Below are 23,539 nucleotides of genomic sequence, written 5' to 3' on the forward strand. Positions count from 1 at the left end.
AAGTCAGTAGCAACCTGTCACGTAACTCCTATTGAAAATCAAGCTAAATATTGATCTGGTATTTGAAAACAAATTTCTCAATCATTCCCTCCATGTATAACAGTAAAGGTCAGAAATGTCTGTGTTAACACAATTAAGCTTACACAATTAGAATGCAGCGTATTTCTCTTGTCCCATTGCATTGTTGTTGAAAGAGTTTTTTTAATATTCATTCAGGGTATATGTGCCTTGCTGAATAGGCCACTATTCATTGCCCATCCCCAGCTACCCTTGAGAAGATAGTGGTGAGCTGTTTCCTTAAACTATCGCAGTCTATAGAGTGTATGAATAATCTCTGTGATACTGACCTATCAATAGTGAAGATATAGCAACCATCATTACAGAGTGTGGCCTGGGAATGACCTTGCAGGTTGTGGTTTTCTCATCCATTTCCTGCCGCTGACTCCTTAGATGGAGCCATAGTGAGTTACTGAAGTGTATCATGTTGATGTCAGTGGTGAAGGGTGTGAATGTTGAAGGTGGATGAATGGAGTACCAATATAATGGACTGCTCCATTTGATTGTTGTCAGGCTTGAATGTTGTCAGGCTTGTCAAATATTGTTGGAGCTGTGCTCATCCAGGCAAGTGGGGGTAGTACTTGTGCCAGGTGAATTACACACCACTGAATTCTGAGCCTCTGACCTGCTCTATTAGGCACAGTATTTAATATGACTGGTTCAGTTCAGTTTCTTGTCACTAGCAAATGCAATATATGTTCGCAGTGGAGATTCTGTGAAAGTAATGTCAATGAATGTCAAGAGGCAATGGTTAGATTCTCACCAGTTGGAGCTGGCCATTAACTGATGCTTTGTGTGGCCTGAGTGTTACATGCCACTCATCTCCCAGACCTGGACGCTACGTCTGGCTACATATGGATAGCTTCAGTATCTGAAATATCATGAATAGTCCTGAAAATTGATGATTGATGAGGACATTTTTCAACATGAACACCCCCACTTTTAAACTTAGATAATTGGGCCCAGGATACGACAGCACTAATGTACTCTGGCTGAGATGATTGATGTCCAAAAGCCACAACCATCTTGCTTTTTGTTAGGCTTGACACCAAATAGCTGATCCTATTTATGCTATATTATTGTTATTTCCAAAACCTTTGTGATTTTACATCAAGCTGTTCGGGCATGTTCTGACATAATGGGGCATGTCAGGCTTGAACCTTCTGGCTCAGAGGAAAGGACAATATAATATCTGCTCAGTGCTATTTCCATGATGATATGTCAATTAATTTCTCAGCTGGTTTCTCTCATGGCTGCATTCTCTAGTCAATTTAACTCTTATTTCTCTCAAGATGCAAGACAAATATGTTTTTCCATGAAGGTTTTGTAACTACTACCCATTCACAGATGTTGAAAGAAAGACTGTGTGGTGTTTTTAACCTTCCCAATTTGAAACTGGGCAGGCAGATAGTCGAAAGACAACTGATCCCTTGCTCGCCTTAGAGCCACTGGGAGGAATTCTTTTTAAGATTAGATTCGGTCAACAAGTCCACACCGACCCTCCGAAGAGCAATCCACCCAGACCCATTTCCCTCTGACTAATGTACCTAACACTGGGCAATTTAGCATGGCCAATCCACCTGACCTGCACATCTTTGGACTGTGGGAGGAAACCGGAACACCCGAAGGAAACCCAAGCAGACACGGGGAGAATGTGCAAACTCCACACAGGCGGTCGCCTGAGGCTGGAATGGAACCTGGGACCCTGGTGCTGTGAGGCAGTAGTGCTAACCACTGAGCCACTGTGCCACCCCCATGCAAAGAGTAGAATTCTTTCCCCAGGGAGCAGTGGAGGATTAATCATTGAATAGGTTCAAGATAGAGCTTGATAGATTTCTTCAGATTAAAAGCATCATGTAAATGAGAATTGTGCTGGAAAATGGTGCTGCTGTAGAACATTAACCACGATCTCATTGCATGGTGAAGCAGAGCTTGAAAGGCTGAAAAGCATATACCAGCTCTTGTTTCTTAAGCTATTTATGATAAACCTACCTAAAGTTAGCACCAGGGCCAATAATTATGTTGGCCTTTGCTAAAATTGTTGTCGCCTTACATTCAGTGTAATAATGCAGACTGTTTCAAAAGACATGATATTATCTTAGGATTCTGGATTGCTAGTCCAGTGACATTACCACGATGCCACCACTTTTCCTGTAGTTCTGCCACCATAACTACAGCTTCCCCTCCACTCCATAAAAGAAACTTCATAAGTATTAAACCAGCCACAGCATGCAAAAAAAAAACACTTACAGAATGGGATCCTTCAAGTAATTAGAAAAATTAAATCACTAACTCAAATTTTAGTTTAAAATGTTTTCTCCTTCCCTTGAGCTAACCCTAGGAATCCTCTAAACAGCCTAATGCACTTCAAACTTTTATTAATATAATTAATTTCTTGCAATTTTACAACATCACAATGAATCTGCATTTCCAAGCTATCTTCTTTCTAATTGTCAGTATAAAATTAATCGTCATAGAAAGGAAAACATGAAATGCAAGGTGCTATGATCTCTGCAGGACTGATAACTATCAAAGAGAGGTTTGAATTTCCACTGATCAACTGAAATCACACAATATTTCACATTTTAAAGCATGTTATGCAAAAGAGAAGCTAAAAGCAACATTAACTAAATGATATTTTGCAGGCAGCTTATACTCTAAACAACAGAAAGAAAACAGATTTAAAATTGTTGTTGCCTTACATTCAGTGTGATAATGCAGACTGTTTTAACTCATTTAACTTTTGGCATGACTGATGGTCACCTGATCCAGTCATATTTTACCTTGTACCTTAAGTCGTTAGCTCATTCTCTGGGAATCAAAAAATATTCTCTACTCTCAACATCCCTTACGCAAGGAGAGCTGTCATTCTTAACTGATGTAGTCTACATGTGACTCCAGACCTACAGCAATTTGATTGATTCTTAGATGACCTATCAAGCCAAATAGTTGTACACAACTGTTACAAGATCGAAGAGAAGGCAATGACAGACCACCTAACATTAATCTGGGCACCTGTACTGACAATATATGTTCACAGCCTCAGGCAGCACGGTGGCTCAGAGGTTAGCACTGCTGCCTCACAGTGCCGGGGACCTGGGTTGGATTCCAGCCTTGGGCAATTGTCTGCGTGGAGTTTGCACGTTCTCCCTATATCTGCGTGGGTTTCCTCCGGGTTCTCCGGTTTCCTCCCACAATCCAAAGATGTGCAGGTTAGGTGAACTGGCTATGCTAAATTGCCCGTAGTGTTCAGGGCTGTGTAGATAGGTGCATGAGTCAGGGGTAAATATAGATTAAAACTGTAGGGGAATAGGTTTGGTTGGGATACTCTATGCAGGGTCGGTGTGGATATGTTGGGCTGAAAGGCCTGTTTCCATACTGTAGGGACTCTATGATTCTCTGAAATGTCCTATAGTCCTCCTTGCTTGTATCTGGCAGATAGTGTCAAAACTGGGAGAGCTGTCTCACAATTACTCAAGTAACAGGCTGATACAGCCATCCGCACAAAATGAGACCTTGTGAAAAAGTCCCAGATATTTTCATCACCATCCTTTGTCATGTCCTGTCCCACCAGCAGGACAGATTAATCAGAAATGTCAGGATAGTGATATATAGTCAGGAGGGAGCTGTCCTGGGATTCATCAACATTGGTTTCAGACGGCATGAACTCTCATCGCACCAGGTCAAACTCAGGCAAGGAAACCTCCTGCTGATTATCTAGCACTGCCCCTCAAATCATCATTACTTAATATGTATTCTTCTGCATTGAACACTAAGTAGAGAGACTACCAAGGATGAGAAAGGCAGTAATGAGTGTAAAGCAGCAAACAGGGAAACAGTTTGTGTCCCTGATTTCACCTGGTAGAATGCCTAGATTTATAGCAGTGAGTGGAGAGATGGGGAGATGGCTACAGGCTGAAATGGATGGTTACAAGCTGGCTTGGAGGGAAAGGAATGAGAGTCAGACTGCTGTGGGGAATGGGTGGGGGAGGGGGGAGGGGAGGAGTTGAATCGAGATGGGGCCACCATTGGAGGGGCGGGGGAGGAAGGAAGGAGAGTCAAGATGGACATGAGGAACAATGATGACTGCAATAGCACAGATGGGGAGAGCAGAAATGTTGGACCAGGTGGGAGGTAACTCGTCTCGGCATTTTCATTGCTGTCCTGTACTGCTGTTCAGTTAGGTTAATCACTGAGCCTCATGGGGCCTGTGTGAGAGAATGTGTGTGTGGAAAGATGGCTGGATGTAAGTAAATGGATATGTCACTATGGATAGCTTGTGAGGGCAAATGGATGGAAAGGTGGGTGGGAGAGAGCCAATCATACACAAACCCTCCCTCTCCCTACCCCTCCTTCTCTAGTCCACTCCCCCACTAAACAGAAACTATTCACAAAGCAGGCAGAGACAATAGGAAAACCCAAATGCTAACTTACTTTTGAATGAATTTCACTGAGGCCAGCTCAGAGTATCACCAATCAGAGGGAAACCGGGGTCAGTGCTTATTAATCCCAACTCCTTAGCTTAGTCCTGGTCCCCATTCCTTCCACCTAGTGACCAAGATTTTTCACCTAGTCTATTTCACTCTCTAGCTCTGTGTTTTTTAAAAACAGAAAGCACAAGAAAATATATTATTAATTAGCACTGCTGATAGACATTTTCACATAGTCACTTTTATTCATTACTCATTTTCATTATTTATTTAATGCTGGAATTATTTCCCCTCCGAAATTCATGTTGCGGCAAACTTCATCTTTCCGAAATTTACTCATCGTCCTCAAGTAATGGAATTTTCCCTCCTAGCACTCGGCAAAAAGGTTAGATAACCATGACCTAACCCAAGCCAAGTGAATCTTCCAGCTTCCTGTACATCCTTACAAAGTTCATTGCTTCAATCTAAGTATAAGAACCCACCTGTATTCTGCATGGTGAACAATAGAGATAACATTTTTGTTGCTCTCTGCAGAACTATCCAACCCTATCTGTTTTCTGCCTCTCTTGGCTGCAGACTTACTGTCAGGTATTGTGATACAGAGTTATATCGCATGGAAACAGACCCTTCGGTCCAACTAGTTCATGCCAACCATGTTCCGGAACTAAACTAGTCCCACCTGCCTGTGTCTGGCCCATATCACTCCAAACCTTTCCTATTCATGTGTTGATCCAAATGTCTTTTAAACACTGTAATCATACGTGCAGCCACCACCTCCTTTCTGACAGTTCATTCCACACATGAACCACTCTTTGTATAAAGGTTGCTGCTCATGTCCTTTTTTTAAGCTTTCTGCTCTCACCTGAAAAATATGCCCCCTAGTTTTGATCTTTGCTATTAACCTTATCTAAGCATTGATGATTTTATAAAACCCTCACTCCTCAACTTTCTACACTCCAGTGAAAGAAATCCCAGCCTAAGCAGTCTATTTTTACAGCTCAAACTCTCCACTCTTGGCAACAGCCTGGTAAATCTTTTCTAAACCCTCTCCAATTTCATAATATTCTTCCCATAGCAGGATGACCAGAACTGTACACAGTACTCCAGAAGAGGCCTCACCAATGTCCCGTACAATCTCAACGTGATGCCCTAACTCCGATCTTCAACGGTCTGAGCAATGAAGGCAAGTGTGTTAAATGCCTTCTTAACCACCATGTTTACCTGTGATGCAAATTTCAATGAATTATGCACCTGAATCCCTCAGTCTCTCTCTGTTTCTGAGCACTAATCCAGGGCCCTGCCATTAGTTGTTAGAGTCCTGCCCTTGTTGGTTTTACCAAAATGCAATATCTCGCATTTATTCAAATTAAACCCCATCTGGCACTCTTCAGCCTATTGACCCATTTAATCATGACCTCTTTGCAATCTTAGATAACCTTCTCACCAATTTTGATGTCATCCACAAAGTTACTAACCATGCCTTCTATATTCTCATCCAAGTTGTTTACATCAATGGCAAACAAAACTGGACCCGGTACGAATCCCTATGGAACACTACTGATCACAGGCCTCCAGTCTGATAAACAACCCTCCACACTACCATCTGTCTCTGACCATCAAGCTAATTTTGTATCCAATTGACAAAGTCACCCTGAATCTCATGTGATCTAATTTTACTAAAATGCAGAACCTTGTCAAAGGCTTTACTAAAATCTGTGTAAACAACACCTACCATTCTGCCCTCAAATACTTTTGGTTACTTCCTCAGAAACCTTAAACAAGTTTGTGAGACATGATATTCCTCGCACAAAACCATGCTGACTATCCCAATTCTGTCTTTGCCTCTCCAAATTCAGTCCATGTAAATATTATCTTTCAGGATCACTTCCAAAAACTTACCCACCACCGACGTCAGGCTCACAGGTCTATAGTTCCCAGGTTTCTCCTTACAGCCTTTCTTAAATAAAGGCACAACATTAGTCACCCTCCAGTACAATCCCATCAAGGTGATCATCCCTTTCTTATTTCTAATTTCACTGGACGATCCCTCAGAATCATCCTCTCTAAATACAGTAGTAATGTCTTCCTTAATCAAAAGCACCACTCCCCTCCTCTCTTGCCTCCCTTTCTATCCTTTCCATAGCATCTAAAACCAGGAGCACTGAGTTGCAGTCCTGTCCTTCCCTTGGGCGAGTTGCTGTAATAGATATTATGCTCCAGTCACATATTCCCATCCATGCCCAGAGTTCATTAGCTTTACCTGTAAGACCCCTTGCACTGAGAAAAGTTCAATTTAATTCTTCAGAGTTACCTCATTCTCTGACTTGTTCTTGTCTGCCTTTTCTATAACTTGCTCTTTTCTGATTAAGAACCACTCTCATCTGTCTTTGTATTTTTACTACTACTTAGGAACATCCCCCACCACCCCTAAACTAGTTTAAGGCTCCCGAAATAGAACGAGCAAATTTCCTTGCCAGGATATTGGTATCTTTCCAGTTCAGGTGTAACCCATCCCTTTTGAACAGGTCTTTTCTGCTCCAGAAGAGATCCCAATGATTCAAAAATCTGAATTCTTTCACAGTGCACCATATCTTCAGCCATTGATTTACCTGCCGTATCCTTTTATTCCCACTCTCATGAGAAGGTACACTGGGAATAAACTAGAGACCACTACCTTTGAGGTTCTGCTTTAGAACCTTTTACCCAGCCTCTTTTGTTCACTCTGGAAAGCCTTCACCCTTTCCCTGACTATGTACCTCCTGACAATGTGTACAACAACTTCTCACTCTCCCCTTTGACAACATGCTTCAACCATTTTGAGATGTAACCCAATGTTACAATGGCTTTTGTGGGGGGGACTAATCTGCATTCAAGGCGCATCTCGATGCCAACATGATTTACATGGGCCATGTGTTCACGTAGAAATGCTAAGTAGCTAATCTCCAGATCCACAAATCCATTCTGCCTTTGAGTTCAAGAGACAGGTCCAAGCCCAACTGTTTATAAAACCAATGGCATTCCTAACTTTGCTTCCCTCTACGATTCTGAGACTGATGATCTACAAACAGGAAGTCATCAGAAATGCTCTTGCCTACAGGTGTAAACCTCTTGCACATTCTCTGTGACTCTTTTGACTTGGATCCTTCTTGTCCCCATAGCAACTAAGCCACCGAGGCCAGCTGGTGGGCAGAATTCACAGGAGGTCATGTGGCCACCTTCACGATTCAATTTCACCTTACATTAAATCAGTCCCAAACTATCACAATTTTCTCAACTCTGTTTTTGAAGAAAAGAGAATTATCTTAACAATGAGCATGTGCCTTTGAAATTAAGCAAGAATAAAAAAAAAGGGTGAAATTGGCAGGGGCTAATAGAAGGATACAAGTGGTTATTAGAAAATTACTAACAGAAGGTTGCACTTACCTAAAAATGATGACTTCTTCAGTGCCTTCTTGTTTCCTCTTATATTGCTGCAGGCAGACACTGCAATGCTCCTGTTTAGGATTCAAACCCTTGCTAACAGCTCCACGCAGGTTGCACAGTGACCAATGGAGGTCATGGTTCAGGAGTTTAGTTGTGGTTTCTAGCAAAGTCTGTAAAAGCAAATATTTGGACACCTTTATTTTAAAAATAAATCTATGTTTGCAAAATCCTATCCATGCCACTCATTAACCCTCTGTCAATGTGTACTCTTTCTTTAGTCACGGATTTGGGATGACTTGGATTCTGATTATTGATAAAGTGCAATTTGAAATGTTAAGGATTGATTGGTCGGTGAAGGTGCTTACTTTGGTCAGTAATGTCTTTGTAAATTATTCTGTGATCACCACAATAGCCTTTTGCTGAATTTAGAAGCTCATCTGTTCCAAATGAATCAATCATATGGTGACTGAAGTAAAACTTTTTTTCGAATTGAAAACCATACAAATGTAAATCCTGTCAAGGCCACTTTTCACTGGCCCTACATAGCTTTCAATATGTCTGATAACGGATCTGTTATCAAGTTAAATTCTTTAACATTACTACCAAGACTAACGCTACTGCCAAACAGCTAAACGACAGCATATGATGTTCAACATACACAATTCTGCCACCCAAATAAAAACAGTAAGCCATTGTAATCCATGGTAGGAAACTCTTCCCTTTGACAAAATGGATACATTATCTCATCTACCCTCCATAATTCATTGGGAGGCCATGTATAAATGCAAATACTCAGAGAAAAAGAGAGAGCTAAGCCCACCCAAAAGCAGTCACCTAGTGAGGATTAAACTCAGAATATTCCTCCCTATTAGGAAAAAATATCCAGGACATTGTTTCTAATCAATCAAAATTAGTCTTGGTGATCATATTGGCACTGTTTTAGCTCTTCTACAAGTGACCCCTGAATGAAATAGACCTAGCCCTGGCTTGAAGGAACACAGCGAATAAGCTCACAGTCTGTATAATAGCTCCACTTTTTTCTGGTTCTGAATCTTGCCCTAATCTTGAGATAACAACATTAAAATAAAGGCGGGGCTTGGACACATGCAACTGATTTATAAATTGAATAAATGCCCAACATTTAACCTTAGATAACATTTAAGTTTGATATCTGGTCACTCTTAACCCAAGAAGATGACTCTTTCTGTTGGATTTATGTGATTCAACTAATCATCAGATTATCTTTTCAGTTGTTGCTTGTATTGCATCTTGGTAGCAAGTTTAGGGGAAAAAAAACTTGCGATGAGTTTCAAATAAGTTTAGAAAAGTTAATGTGGGAAATGGAAGTATGAAATAAGGCATGTCTGAGGTACTCTTCTGTGCATTTGCTTCAGGTCAATTGTAGGCTAAAAAGAGATTCCCTTTTCATTAAATCTGTGTAGCTGACAGAAGAATAGTGAATGTGAGCACTCAAAGATAAAACAGTTTCATTGCCCAGCTATGTCATCTCTAAGCTTGCCAACTTTTAATGATTAGAACATCATTTTAAGAAAAGAAAAGGAAATGAAATGAATAAAGATATGGGTCAGCGATTGCAGCTCATTGTTCAATGGTGACCCAACAAGGAAATCTCTGTTTCCTCTAAACTAACGTTATGGATGGTCACAACCACATAAATAAAATATAAAAGGTAACAGAAAATGCGGTGTTGTAATTTATATACATTTTCCTCTTGATATTTTCATACATGTAGCATACTAAACAGGAATATAAACAAGAGCAATCTGATCAAAGTATGATGTAATGATTGAAACGGGCACTCAAAACAACCAAATGGTGAAAATGTGTGATATTTCCTTCTATAATTCCTTCCTCTCATTTTTGTAACACAAACTATTTTGAAGTCCCCCTTTCTAATTGACATGGGTGATAAAGGAGAATCTCTCTCATGTACAGAATAAATAAATTAAATTAACTTAGTCAACACTGATTACTATTTCCCAGCTAGCATCACAGCAAACAAATAATAATCAGGAAGATTCCTTTTTCTAAAGCTGATACAGTTTATTACAGCAGCATTTCCAATCAAAAGTTTAATTTGCAGATGAAAGCAGCAGGTTTTGCAATGGAGGTACAGAGCTCAGAGGGTTAAGCAAGAAATTCAAAACAGCTTAACACAGTGCCTTTCATTGTATGAGCTGAGTGACTGTTCCAAATTAACATCACACAGCAACCAATTGAGATTAATTGCCATACCGAAATTGAAATTTCAATATAGCCGATTCCTTTTTATATCAGCAAACAGAGTTTCAATACCTTGGAATATGGAAAACATGTTGTATAGGAAAGAGAACAGAAGAGACTTACTGATATAGAAATGCTCAGGTGTGCCTTTGATTGAAAGTACTAGGACTAATAGACTCATTAAATGTGAATAAATAATCAACGAGTTAAAGGGGATTAATTTTTCTGGTTCTGAATCTCGCCTTAATCTTGAGATAACAACATTAAAACAAAGGCTTGGACACATCCAACTGATTTATAAATTGAGATCAAAGAATTCACTAAAATTGAGGATGAAATTAAACTGCATTGACCTTGTCATTCCTGCAAGTGAACTGTTCGTAGACCTAACTATCTCTTTATAAATGGTGTACATTCCGTGGAAGAAAGTAATATCATTGAAAGATACAGTGGCAGCTTTTGAAGATACAGCCAAAATCTGTGTAAAAAAATGTGCTAGTGAACACTGCAAAGAAACTTGTTTGCTTTTGAAGCAAAGGACAATTTCAGGAAACATCTTTGGTCTGTATATTCAAACCATTTACATTCTTACATCTCTTCAAACCCAGTGTCATGCAGTAGTCATCTGCAGCATCAGCACTACAGTCATGCATTACCAAGAACAGATGGTTGCTGTTTTAAAACCAAATTTGTCTCAGAAGAACTTTTGTTAGAAAATCAATTCTGATGCACCTGCAAAACACAGAGATTTTAGTTTCCCTCAATAAGATTGATCAAATTAACACATAAATCATGATAACCGATTCAGCTGAGGCTTGGGGCTGTAGCTAAGGATGTTTTGTTGTTCATGATGTTGCACAAATCTATGAATAAAAAGGCTTCCTGCACCCAATATGATGTCGCGCATTTAATTTGTTTTGACCATTTCTTTCATTTGTTTTTACAATCAGAGAATCACTGAGACTTGTAATGCTGGAGCCTATTCAGCCACAAAAAGTCCACATTGGCTCTTTGTTGTGCGTTGTCCCACAATTAATTGTCCAACTCTCTCAAGTTATTTATGTAGTTGTCTACAATTACTTTTTCGGCTGGAATGCTTTGGATCCCAACAGCTTGAGTAACAAAAATTCTCAGTACTCTAGATTTGTCGACAATTATTTTGCATTTGTAGCCTCTGGTTATTCACTGGTCTTTGGTTGTAGCTTCTCTCTCTTTACTTTATGAAAACCTCTCGTCATCTTGAAAACCTCTATCAGGTTGCCTCTTAACTTTCTCTATTTCAAGTCAAACAGTGCTAACTTTTTCAACTTTTCCCATCTTTCCTGATAACATTCTGGTATGCCTCCCTGTTCCTTTTCTGAAACTCATATCTTCACTACAATGTATTGCCCTGAAAGTATCCACAAAACTCCAAGTGAGGCTGACTTTCTCCTTGCTTTTATGTTTAATTCCTCTACTTTTAAACACAAATAGGCCATATGTATATTTTATTCACCATAAATTGATTCATAACTATTTGTTTGCTAAATGTGAGTTGCATCAAGACTTTGCAGGATTTCTCAACACAAAGCCTGATGATTTTTCATCATATCTTCTCAACCCCCTTTCCCCCTCCCCAGTCTTGATGAAACATCGACACCCCTGCTCCTCTGATGTAGCTTTACCTGGTGTGCTTTTTCCAGCTCCACACATTATTGACTCTGACTTAGCAGCATCTGTAGTCCTCATTATCTAAAACTTGCGTATCTTACCAAACTCACCTTATTAACTATCTACCCAACCAGAAATGCTTCTCTCATGTCTCATTCTTGCCCTCCATCTTACAACGGACTAATCCTAGATCAACTCAGCACTCATCACACACTAGTGTGTTGAAGGTGCTTTGAACAGGTTGCAGACAGCGTCATGATTCTCTGCCAGGGACCTAGTGGATGGGGTGGTGAAAATGAGCGGTGTCCTTTTCCAAGACGGCAAAGTAAACCATGCCGCCAAACCTATGTGCGCCAAATAGTTGGTGCTGAATAAGTTGTTCAGCAAGGTCTAGGATAGGGAGGTGAGCAGCATACTGGGAATCAGTGCATTAGGGTGGCCAGGGAATAGGGACACCTCAGGTCAGGGTTCATGAGTAGCATGATTTCCCTTTAAAGGGCATCATATTGGCTGGTCCGACATTCCCCTCCCTTTCGGCTCCAGGCACTTACCCTGCCCTAATTCCTTTCCTGTTGTGCACTTTTCAAATTCCAGCATGATGGAATTAGGTGTGTCAATGAGGCCCCAAACCTGCAGATCCCCTTCCTGGTAGCCCTTTCCATGAATCCCATAGGCTTCACATCTCTCCAGGTCTCACCCAACCCTGTCTAAACTTGCACCTGATCACCTTCCCCCTCAGCCCCTGGCATTTGTGGAGACCATGTCAAGTGTAGTCATACCCTGTATTGAAGCCAGAGTGCTGCTGTTGGTTGATAAACCTCCCCCCTCTGCATGACCCCCTTCCCATCTCTGCTTTACTATGTCCTCCTAGCACAAATACAGTTACCCACCTTGTAAAGAGTTAGCACCCTCCTCCTTGCCCCAGCCTGCAGCACCCAATCCTGAAAAATAGGTTCCCATGTCTCCTTCTAGTGGTAGTTTCCTCCCTTATCCCACAATCTCCTTTTCCTTATTTTGGTGATGGGAGCCTATAGACTGCATCCATGAGCAACCAAACCAGACAGCCCAGATGAGAAGTGCCGGGACCCTGACTGAAGCCTGTATAGTTCCCTGATCGCATCAGCCCTATGCCCTGGACTGGCTGTTACTATGAAGCCACAAGACTGACTGTGACCCACGTCCCAAACGGCAGAAGCACAGATCCCCGACCAACATGACCAGACACCATGGCAAATCTCCTGCACTGACATCAGTGAGCCCTTGACTCACTGCATTGGGACCTAATGGCTGATAGCCCTGCCAGGGGTTCACTAAGGACGACTTCCCCCAAGACTTTAGTACATGGCGAACCGCTTGCTGCATGTATATGTGTTTGCCATATGTAAGCTGTTGGCATGCTTGTGGATGTGATATTGATATAGCATAGTGCCATAAAACAAGATGCCTGTGTCCCCTGTCCCTTGACAAAGGACGACTGACAAGCCAGGCAATGGCCTCATTGTGCAACTGCACTCTTTGGTACAGCACAGCACAGTGAGATAAGGCTGGCATGATATGAGCACCTAAGTGGGTGAGTGTGAAGAAAGCTTGCTGGCAGCCCTGAGATACTGCCCGATCCAACTGTGACCTGCGTGCTTGCCGTTGAACACACAAAGAGTTCTTGCAGCAGCATTTCAATGCTAGTGACTGGTGCTCCTTGCAATGCAAGTCTGTATCTCCTAAATGGCCTGCAGGTGAATCAGATAGACGCTGTGATGGTCGTGAGAGGTTGGCAAATGTTGAATGGCAAAGTCCATGGATGGGCGGTAGCTGACAGCCATTGAGTGTGTCCCAAGATTTGGTGCTGAGCAATATAGATGCCACTTACAGCCAGTGATGAGCTGAAGTCACCAGGTACCCGCTCTGACTTCCATCTTGAGAATTCACCACGTTGTTACGCACATTTGGTAAGATAGGAAGCTGAATTTTAAAGCGGTGAGTTGTGGCATTCTTAAGCCATTTAATGAATTTTTCAAATTGGTAACCTATCAATGCAAGTGAGAAATCTGTTCCTTCATTCAACAAAAGTAAATAAGATGCAAACAAGATGCTGAGATGGGCCTTGTACAACTTCTCATTTGGTTATGCCACAAATCTCACCACAGCATTTATCATTCAGACCCCTGGAAGATTCCACCCACTCAACTTTCTCTGCACCTTTAAGAATTCACCTATTGACACCAATTTCCTCTGCTTTTCTACACCTTTCAAAATTCATTCATTTCCAATATTGTCTTTTCAAACTCAGTGCATCACTTTATGACTTTCCATCTTGAATGCTATCTGCCACATTTGAGTTCACTTTACCATCCTGGCTATTATGCTTTCCTGAGTCTTATAACTATTCTTGCAAATACCTACTAATTTGCGGTTTCATACGACCTGGAAAGTTTACACGCCCAAGCTAAGATCCTCTTATACAAATCAAAATAATAATTGGCCTTTGTGGAAAATCTAAAAAAAAATTCCATTTCTGCTTCTTGTTAATTAGTCAATTCCTTCATTATGCCTTAGTGCCTTGGTTTTTAATCTTCTTAGTCAGACATTTTTATGCTGCTTTATTTAATGTCTTCTAAAAGTCCTGTTTTTAAATCCTTACATGGCATGTAGGAGTCACTGGTAAGGTTTGATTTGTTGCCGATCTGTAACGTCCTGAGATAGCCTAGAGAGCCAGAGTGCAGTTAAGTATCATTTCTGTGGGCTGAGAGTTACACGTAAGCCAGATCTGGTGAGGATGCAGATTTTTTTCCTAAAGGACCTTAAGGAATTTTTATTACAATTGACAAGCTCTTTAAAAAAAAATATTACTGAATTCAAATTCACTATCTGCCATAGTGGGATTCAAAACCAATAAACTGAAAGCATCAGTCTGGGCCTCTGGATTACACTTCCATGACCTTACACTTAACCCCACATATTGATTATCTACTACACCTGGTGATCAACATCCTGTTGTCTCAAAGAATTCAATCAAGTTAGACAAGATTTACTTTCAACAATTCTGTGTAAAAGTTCTTGATTAACACACACCTTCTTACCAAACAAAAACTTATTTTATCCTTGATAGAAGTTTCCAATAACTTCCCCACTACTGATGTTCAGCCGACTGGCCTGAATTCCCTGACTTATCCCTCAATCATTACTGGATATAAGTTAGAAAGCCTGTAGTCCTCTGGCAATACTCTTCAATACAATGTTGAGTAAAAGATGGTCAACAATGCCTTTGCTATTTTCATTTTTCCTTCTTGATTTGTAAAAAATGAAAGAACTGCAGATGTTCAAAATCAGAAACAAAAAGGGAAATTGCTGGAAAAGCTCATCAGGTCTGACAATGCCTGTGGATAGAAATCACAGTTAATGTTTAACGTCCAGTGACTCGCCCTTTGGTTAATCTCCTCTATCTATGTCTCTGTAGATAATTACCCTCTTTTCTTTCAATATCTGCCCCATTTGTGACATCTAATCAAAAGTATTAATTTAATACTTCAGCCATATCTACCATCTACACATGGCAATTTACCTTTGGGGCCTTACAGATCCGATTTTTCTTAACTGAATCTCTTAAAATCATAGGTTTATAAATTGTTTTGGGGTTCAATTTAATGTTGCTTGTTGCTCTTTTACGGTAGTCTTTCTTTGCCTCTCCTATCAATTATCTTTCATAACCGTGCTTACTTTTCATAATCATTTTGGTTATGAACTACACTTTGTTCCTGACATTTGCCACAAACCTCACAGGTTGTTGCTCTACCTTTCATTTCCTTCATCCAAAACCCCATAGCCTTGAATAGTCTATGTATATATTATTCGATGGAATATGTCTAGATTTTACCTAGACTTTCACTGAATGTTTTCCGTTATTACATAAACTCAGAATCAGCTTTTCCAATTTACACATGCTGAATTATGGAATTACAGAACGTAGCTTTTCCCCAGTTGAGCATTTTTGCCTTCAATATTTTCTGGTCATAATTAACCTAAATCAAATTATGTGTGGTTGCTGTTAGCTGGCATCCAGAATTCAATTCAGTTTCATTTCATCAAAATCTTTTAAGGTGTTTGTATCCCGCTAAAGTGAGATCATTGTTACATTACCATTTTAGTTAATTTCTGAAGCAGAACAAGAGGGAGTTCTGTTGATTAGAACTACAGAGTAATATTACAGCCATCACTCTTTGGAATTGTGTGAACTTAAGAGAAAACATTTTTTCCTACCAAGTTACCTTTAGTGAACAACACAATATAATAATTTGTTAAAGGGTCAAAACTTCCTCTTCAGATGGCTCTGAATGATTAAGATAGCAATATGGCTGAGACCATTATCATGGCAAAGGAAGCAACAGACTGAAATTTGTAATTCCACAATGCAGATTGAAATAATTTCAGGTAAAGCTTTGCTCTTGGCTGTCTGGTTGCCTGAATGTTCAGTGTTTTTCATTCAATGAATCACATTCACAAAGTAAAGATGTCATCGTCCCAGAGGACCACGAGGCTAACTGGTGGTTTAACCTGAGGGTCACCAAGCCTTAGGCGAGGGGAGAGGTTGAGATGGAGAGTCCTTCATGCAACTAAACTCAGGTTGTTCTCATCACTGTGCATTGCAAACTAGCCAACTGAGCTAACTAGCCCCAATTACATTACCGAAACATAATACATTAAACCCTCAAGTTAACTCCAATAGTAAAGTTGACAATTAGTTTTAATCTAAATGATAAAAATTCACCCCCATTAGATTTATGAATTTCTAATGGGCACAATATTATGGATGACAAGAGTGTCAGTATACAATATCCAAAGTGGAACAGAAGTAGCTTTTAGCTGAAGTGATGCAATTAAAGACTCAATTGTCTAATCAACCAATAGTGTTATGGACACAGAATAAATTCAATAACAGGAAGCAGAAAGGACTGGGTGGGAAGTATCAGACGAGATGCTAAATTGATTCTGACAGTTTGTGTAACTAAGGTAGGAGTATGGAACAAAAAGTAAATCAACCGTTTATTTTTCAAATACTGACTATATACGAAGTGAGCATGGAAGCACAATATAATTGGTTTGAATCATTGTCTTCAATTTGTTTATCTTCCATTAACTTGCAGTAGATTATACACTATATAGCACAAGAACTTATTACAAATTTCAGGTTTGCCTTTGGTAATCTGTCATTCAGCAGTGCTATTCACCCTGTAATTGGTCAAAGTATCTTATAATTCAGAAGCATTCTCAGACTGCCAAATGTTTAATCATGCAATTTGATGATCTGTGGTGACAGTGGGAACAGTGGTGGCAACAACAGAAAGCCCCTACGATCTGAACTGAATGCCTCTGATCGATAGATCAGGAGGTTGTGAAACAATTTTCATGATCTGGCCTTACTACATTCAACAGATGAGGTGTCAGCCGTCATCGCAATATAGGAAGCTCATTGTTATGGGGAGAGCACTGCATTAACAGTAACCTGCAGCCCTTAAAAGACAAAGGAGTATTTCAAAGTTGGTGATTGAGAGTGGGCTATTGAAGCAGAATCATTCAGATTCTCCAATAGAGCTTGTACTGAAAGAGAAAGGAAGGCATATTGTATTGCAATATGAAAAAATGCATCTGGCCAAATTAGCCAGCAGCAATGGGCAGGCAACTGAGCAGGTCAGTGGTAGAGGTATTGCTCTTACATTCAGATCAAAGTGTACAAAGTTAAACAAGTTGGAAAGGTGAGGCTCCCAATCACTTTTACCTCGTTCTTTAAATGCATTCCTCTCATCTTTCTAGCTAACTCTCCCTCTCACATTCAGCATGACAACTGGGTATTGTGAACATTGAGTTTAAGATTTACTTGTTTATTTTTCCCAATGCTTCAGATAGTGTACAGACTGAAAGGGAGAAATCTCCGGAAGATGTCACTGCCACTTGCATTTTCTGTCCCAAGCTTCAACTAAAGTGTAAAAAATGGAATTTGTGTGTGTGATTGATGACTCTGCAACGTTAGTTAGCAGGGGAAAGAAAAACATTGTCTTTCAGTTCCGATGAGCATGAAAGATCTGGGAGAGATAATGGGCAGGATCGTCAATCAATTACTTCCAAAGTGCTTGACCTATCATCTACTTCTTCCTCATCCTCTATTTCAATGTTCCCTTCCCTCATCCAATAGTGCCACCATGTGTTGGCCCTGCTGCAGAGTGAAGTTATGTAACAAACAGTAAACCACTGTCATACAGGAACCTCTCAGTAGGCTCCGTTGCAGGAAGCCACTGGACTTCTCCTGGCAATGGAACTGTTGCTTGAGAATTTCAGCGATTCGTATGACACAGAATCTAGTCGAAACATGGATTTGATCACAAAGCAGTTCAGCCTCTGTAGATGGAGTTTTATTTTCTTTAAGACCAAGTATGAAGGTGGGTAGGAAAACAAGAAGGATTTCCACTCGCAAGCAGGAAGGAATTTATCCCATGCAATGATGTTCTTCCTAGCTCATTAAATATTCACAAATGGATAAAATGCCCCAAAGTTTACAGGCAAGTGGGAAGGAAATTCTATTCCCCATCAGGGCCTTCCAGGCTCCAAATTTCAGACTCCATGTTTGAAAGTCGTCCCTTTGCAACCCTGGTGTATCACTCAACTCCTGCTCATCACCCCCAACCATCCCTAAAGATGTCAGAGACCAGGGGAAAAGCAGTACCACATGTTACTGATACCTCACTAGAGTTTCTCCCAAAGACTATTCAAAAGACACGGTAAGTTATTTTTCCCGCTAATAGCAACGAGAGGCCATTCTGATTGATGAAGGCCGTGTGAATAGTAGTGGCTGTGGGAGTCACTTAAAAGACCCTGGCTCCCATGTTGGAAAAGGACAAATGATCCTGTTCTGCCAGAGTATGTACCACTGTATACTCAATGCTTCACACCATTGAGTGTGAAAGTTAGCATTGTAGTGTTCCACTGCAGAGGACTGTCACACATAAGAATGGGTTCCAGGCATCTCCATCTGATCCCTCATGTATACTTGTGTCTCTCACTCAATTGTACTGACCAATGTGGCACTACTGACACCATAGCAGTTGTACCTCTCACATTTACCAGGGTTTACACTGAAACATAAAAGGAGGTGCAACACTCAGCAATTCACACACTATCAGGTCATTGACCTTTCATTAAGAGTTGAAGAATGTAGATATGTGATAGCTTCTCATCAAAATCTATCCTGGAGCAAGGATACAACCACAAAAGATGGCCATTTGAGATTCACCCCATTTTGAGATTAGCTGTCCGTGCTTTCCCCATAGACGTGTGCTAACATCACCCAGAATGGTTGCCTCATTTGAGCAGGCTTGTTGGCCTAATTGGGCTTCATTCCTAAGACGAAGGGTTCAGCAACAAGCCAGACTGCATTAATTTTACTTCCCACTCAATGGCTGGATTCCTAAGAACATTCATAAGCCAAGTGTGTTTGAAATAGTCCATAAATGGAAGGGTTAACTCGTTAGGAATTAAGAACAGTGTTTACTTTTTGGTGACTGAATGGGTATGATACTTGCCAATTAGATTGTTACTTGTTAATTACAGTGAAACTGCTGAACTGAATAGAACCTTTTGAACACTTGTTAGTTATAGATACAGACCCTTTGTTCCAACTCTATCATGCCAACCAGATATCCTAACCCAATCTAGTCCCAGCACTTGGTCCATATCCCTCTAAGCCCTTCCTATTCATATACCCATCCATATGCCTTCTAAATACTGTAATTGTACCAACCTCCGCCACCTCTTCTGATAGCCTATTCCACACACACACCACCGTGTGTGTGAAAAAGCTGCCCTTTAAGTCCCTTTTATATCTTTCCTTTCTCACCCTAAACTTGTGTCCTCTAGTTCTGGGAGAAAGTGAGGTCTGCAGATGCTGGAGATCAAAGTTGAAACTTTATTGCTGGAACAGCACAGCAGGTCAGGCAGCATCCAGGGAACAGGAGATTCGACGTTTCGGGCACAGGCCCTTCTTCAGGAAGAAGGGCCTGTGCCCGAAACGTCGAATCTCCTGTTCCCTGGATGCTGCCTGACCTGCTGTGCTGTTCCAGCAATAAAGTTTCAACTCCTCTAGTTCTGGACTCATCCACCCCAGGGAAAAGACCTTGTCTATTTATCCTATCCATGCCCCTCATGATTTTATAAACGTTAATTAGGTCACCCCTCAGCCTTCAATGCTCCAGAGAAAATAGCCCCAGCCTATTCAGCCTCTCCCAATAGCTCAAATCCTCCAATCTTGGCAACATCCTTGTAAATCTTTTCTGAACCCTTTCAAGTTTCACAACATCCTTCCAATAGGTGGGAGATCAGAATTGCAAGCAATATTCCAAAAGTGGCCTAACCAATGTCCCAAACAGTCATATCATGACCTCCCAACTCAATGCTCTGACCAATAAAAGAAAGCATATAAAATGCCTTTCTCTCTATCTTATCTACCTGCAACTCTATTTTCAAGAGCTATGAAGCTGCACTCCAAAGTCTCTTTGTTCAGCAACACTCTCCAGGACTTTACCATTAAGTATATATGTCCTGGTCTGATTTACTTTTCCAAAATGCAGCATCTTGCATTTATCTAAATTAAACTCCATCTCCCACTCGTCAGCCCATTGGCCCATCTGATCAAAATCCTGTTGTACTCTGAGAAAAGTTATAATGCAGAGCAGTTTTATGCTAATCTCTAGGATGCAGCCAGGGTTGTATATAATCTCAAAAGTCTCCAAAGTTTTTACCCCATCAATGGGCTTCAATGGGTAAAAATACACTAAACTTCTTTCAAGTTAAATTTGAAGCTTTCTTTAGAAACTGGAAACTGATTTACTTGTAAACTAATTTAATAATTTCATCTAGGGTGGCATGGTGGCTCAGTGGTTAGCACTGCTGCCTCACAGTGCCAGGGACCTGGATTTGATTCCAGTCTCGAGTGACTGTCTGGTGTGGAGTTTGCACATTCTCCTCTGGGTGCTCTGGTTTCCTCCCACAATCCAAAAGATGTACAGACTAGGTGGATTAGCCACAATAAATTGCCCATAGTGTTCAGGGATGTGTAGGCTAATTCCATTAGTTAGGGATAAATATAGAGTAATAGGTTCGGGAAATGAGTCTGGGTGGGTTACTCTTCGGAGGGTCAGTGTGGAACTGTTGTGCTGAAGGGCCTGTTTCCACACTTTAGGGATTCTATTCTATGCTTCTATGGCAAAATGGCTGAAGTCAGAAGAGGCTGACAGAACCAGACTGATAGCAGCAGTGAGACAGGAATATGCCCTAGGTTTAACCTATTTCTTTATTTTTCTACCTAGGTAACTTGTAGCTAAGATGGCGTCATGAATGGTGACATTGTAAACTTTTCACTGTACGTCTGTATCCCTGTACTTGAGTATATGTCACAATAAAACTTAATTTTAAATTCTAGATGACCGCTCAAGTGGAAACATTTTGGAATGTGCTAAATAATCAAAACCAGGTCAGTCCAGGCAAACCAAGCAGAGCATTTCGGTCAAAGTTTTTTTAATTCATTAATGTGTGTGGGTGTCACTGGCTAGGCCAGCATTTATTACCCATGCTGAAAGGCCCAGGGGCAGTGAAGAGTCAACCACATTTCTATGGATCTGGAGTCACGAGGGTCATGCCAGGTAAGGACAACAGTTCAATAGTAAACTAGATGAGTTATTCTGAAAACAGACAATGGTTTTCATGATCATTACTGTCTTAATTCCAGGTCTTTATTGAATTATCTGCTATAGCAGGATTCGAACCCAGGACATCAGCTGGGTCACTGGATTAATAGTCGAGCAATAAAACCATTAGACCACTGCCTTCCCTGAGGGAAGATTACTCCGAATGGACCCACATTCCTCTCAAACTACCCACCTAAGGGCAACTGCATGGTTGAATTGGAACTATTTTGTTTAAGTTGTCATTAAAATTGTTAGATTTAGAGCGAGATCCTGTCAATTATAATTCAGAGTCTCTGAATGCAAACTAAAATATAAAATCTCCTCCAAGTCTCTGATCTCTTTCTTTCTTCCAGAGTAAACACAAACAGCAAGATGTTCAGTACAAAATTAAAAAATAACATGAGGAAATCAGACGCAGAAGTGCATAAGACATTACTAGTAACCATACATCAGTCTTACGTCAATGCAGTGGCACCCTTGAGAATCATGAAGGCAGTGTGTTTTTATGGATAACTGTGGATGCAATAAATGAAACTCTACCTGCTGTTACTGGTTGCATGGGCAAGCAAGGGAAGTATTCCTCTGGAAAACATTTCATCAGACACATGCTAAATGTGAGAAAGAACTACAGTATGCCTAACATTATTTGCCTGTGGCAGCCTAAGAATGGAGGACAATAAATGTACAGTGACCGTGACAGGGTTAGACAATGATGTGTTAACTCTGACAGTTGACTTTAGGTGACACGAGTCTGTACAAGCCTTAATGCAGAAGTGGAGCCACTTTAGCAACTGCTCTTCCAAACAAAGCAGGCCTATATTACCCTGGGCTTGAAACATTCTGTTAGCAGGAAGAAATTTTAATGCGTGTATCTCCTTCAATTTGGTTTTCTGATGTCATATTGCTGTTTCCTCTTTCCTCTTGTTACAGAAGGACACAACTGAAGAAATAGCAGACTACCAAAGTCCTGTATGAGTTCAAAACATTGTACTAGCACTACGAGAAATTTAACATACTCTAAGTAGTATTGGACCAAATGGAAAAATAACAAAGTTTCTTCTAAAAACTATCCAGAGCAGATGAAAATCACTTCCATATCACTGAAAATATGTGTGCCACCTCATGTCCTTTAAAGTCTCTCGTCAATGTGGATTTTTGATTTGATCAAAGGAAACTATATTGGCATTCATCAGACACAAGCAGCTTTATTTGTCTGGGCACACTTAGTCCTTGGCTTAGCTATGGACTTTCGGTATTGTGAGGTAGCCATAAAGCCTTCAGGAAGCCCAAAGCTCCAATTTAAGGATACATGAAACTATCACGATGGCCTGCGAAACACTAGCTGACGACAGAGAAAAACGATAACATCATGTGTGAATTGGTTATGCCACCATGATAATTCGCGAGTATATCCACTTAGCAACAGGCACCGTTACAGAAAAAGACTTGCAAAGACATCTGATAACTACTTCATTGTAGCAGAACCTGACTCTTACGGATTGGTCTCATCAGCTCTCAGTAGACATACACACTATGAAGCTCCCCCAACCCCAAAACATTTGATTTGTTGCTTGTCCATTATTTTACATAGGTGGAAGGATGATGATCATCTGATCACTATGAAAACTTTTTCAATCTCTAGTTTACTAACACCTCATACTCTCCTGTAGCAGGGACCGCAAACTATGGCTTTTTAAACATATAAAAATTCATCTGATTTAAAACACAATACATAAGCATAAATTGTTCCAAAATCCTCTTTGAAGGAAAGCAAAATGAGAAATACTGAAAAATTACTGACACTAATGTAAAAAAAGTCTAATTAAATGTTTACTTTCATTTAGTCACCTGGGGAGTTGAAAGTATGGAATCATGAGCCAAGTATAGTCATGAAGTGATGCAGGCCTGAGAGCTGGAGATAATTGTCATCGCATGTAAAATCTACTTCAATCTCCACTTTAAACAGATTCTATTCTCACTTTGAAATCCTTAATAAAGTTCTTTATT

General features: G+C 40.5%; 1 protein-coding gene across 4 annotated transcripts in view; it reads right to left on the bottom strand.

Moving 5' to 3' along the window:
• vps8 (VPS8 subunit of CORVET complex) overlaps positions 1-23,539 on the bottom strand; it is a 570,470-nt gene that overhangs the window by 212,143 nt on the left and 334,788 nt on the right. For all 4 annotated transcript variants that reach the window (XR_015757598.1, XM_043693080.2, XM_043693078.2 and 1 more), the window contains one exon: positions 7,911-8,080. Coding sequence is in view for 3 of the 4 variants with exons in the window: in XM_043693080.2 (XP_043549015.2) it covers positions 7,911-8,080 (170 nt within the window). In the remaining variant the exon portion in view is untranslated. The remainder of the gene's footprint in view (positions 1-7,910; positions 8,081-23,539) is intronic.

The sequence above is a fragment of the Chiloscyllium plagiosum genome, unplaced genomic scaffold, assembly GCF_037043375.1.
Source record: "Chiloscyllium plagiosum isolate Xiang-an unplaced genomic scaffold, Cpla_swu_hap1 HiC_scaffold_7, whole genome shotgun sequence".
Taxonomy (NCBI): Eukaryota; Metazoa; Chordata; class Chondrichthyes; order Orectolobiformes; family Hemiscylliidae; genus Chiloscyllium; species Chiloscyllium plagiosum.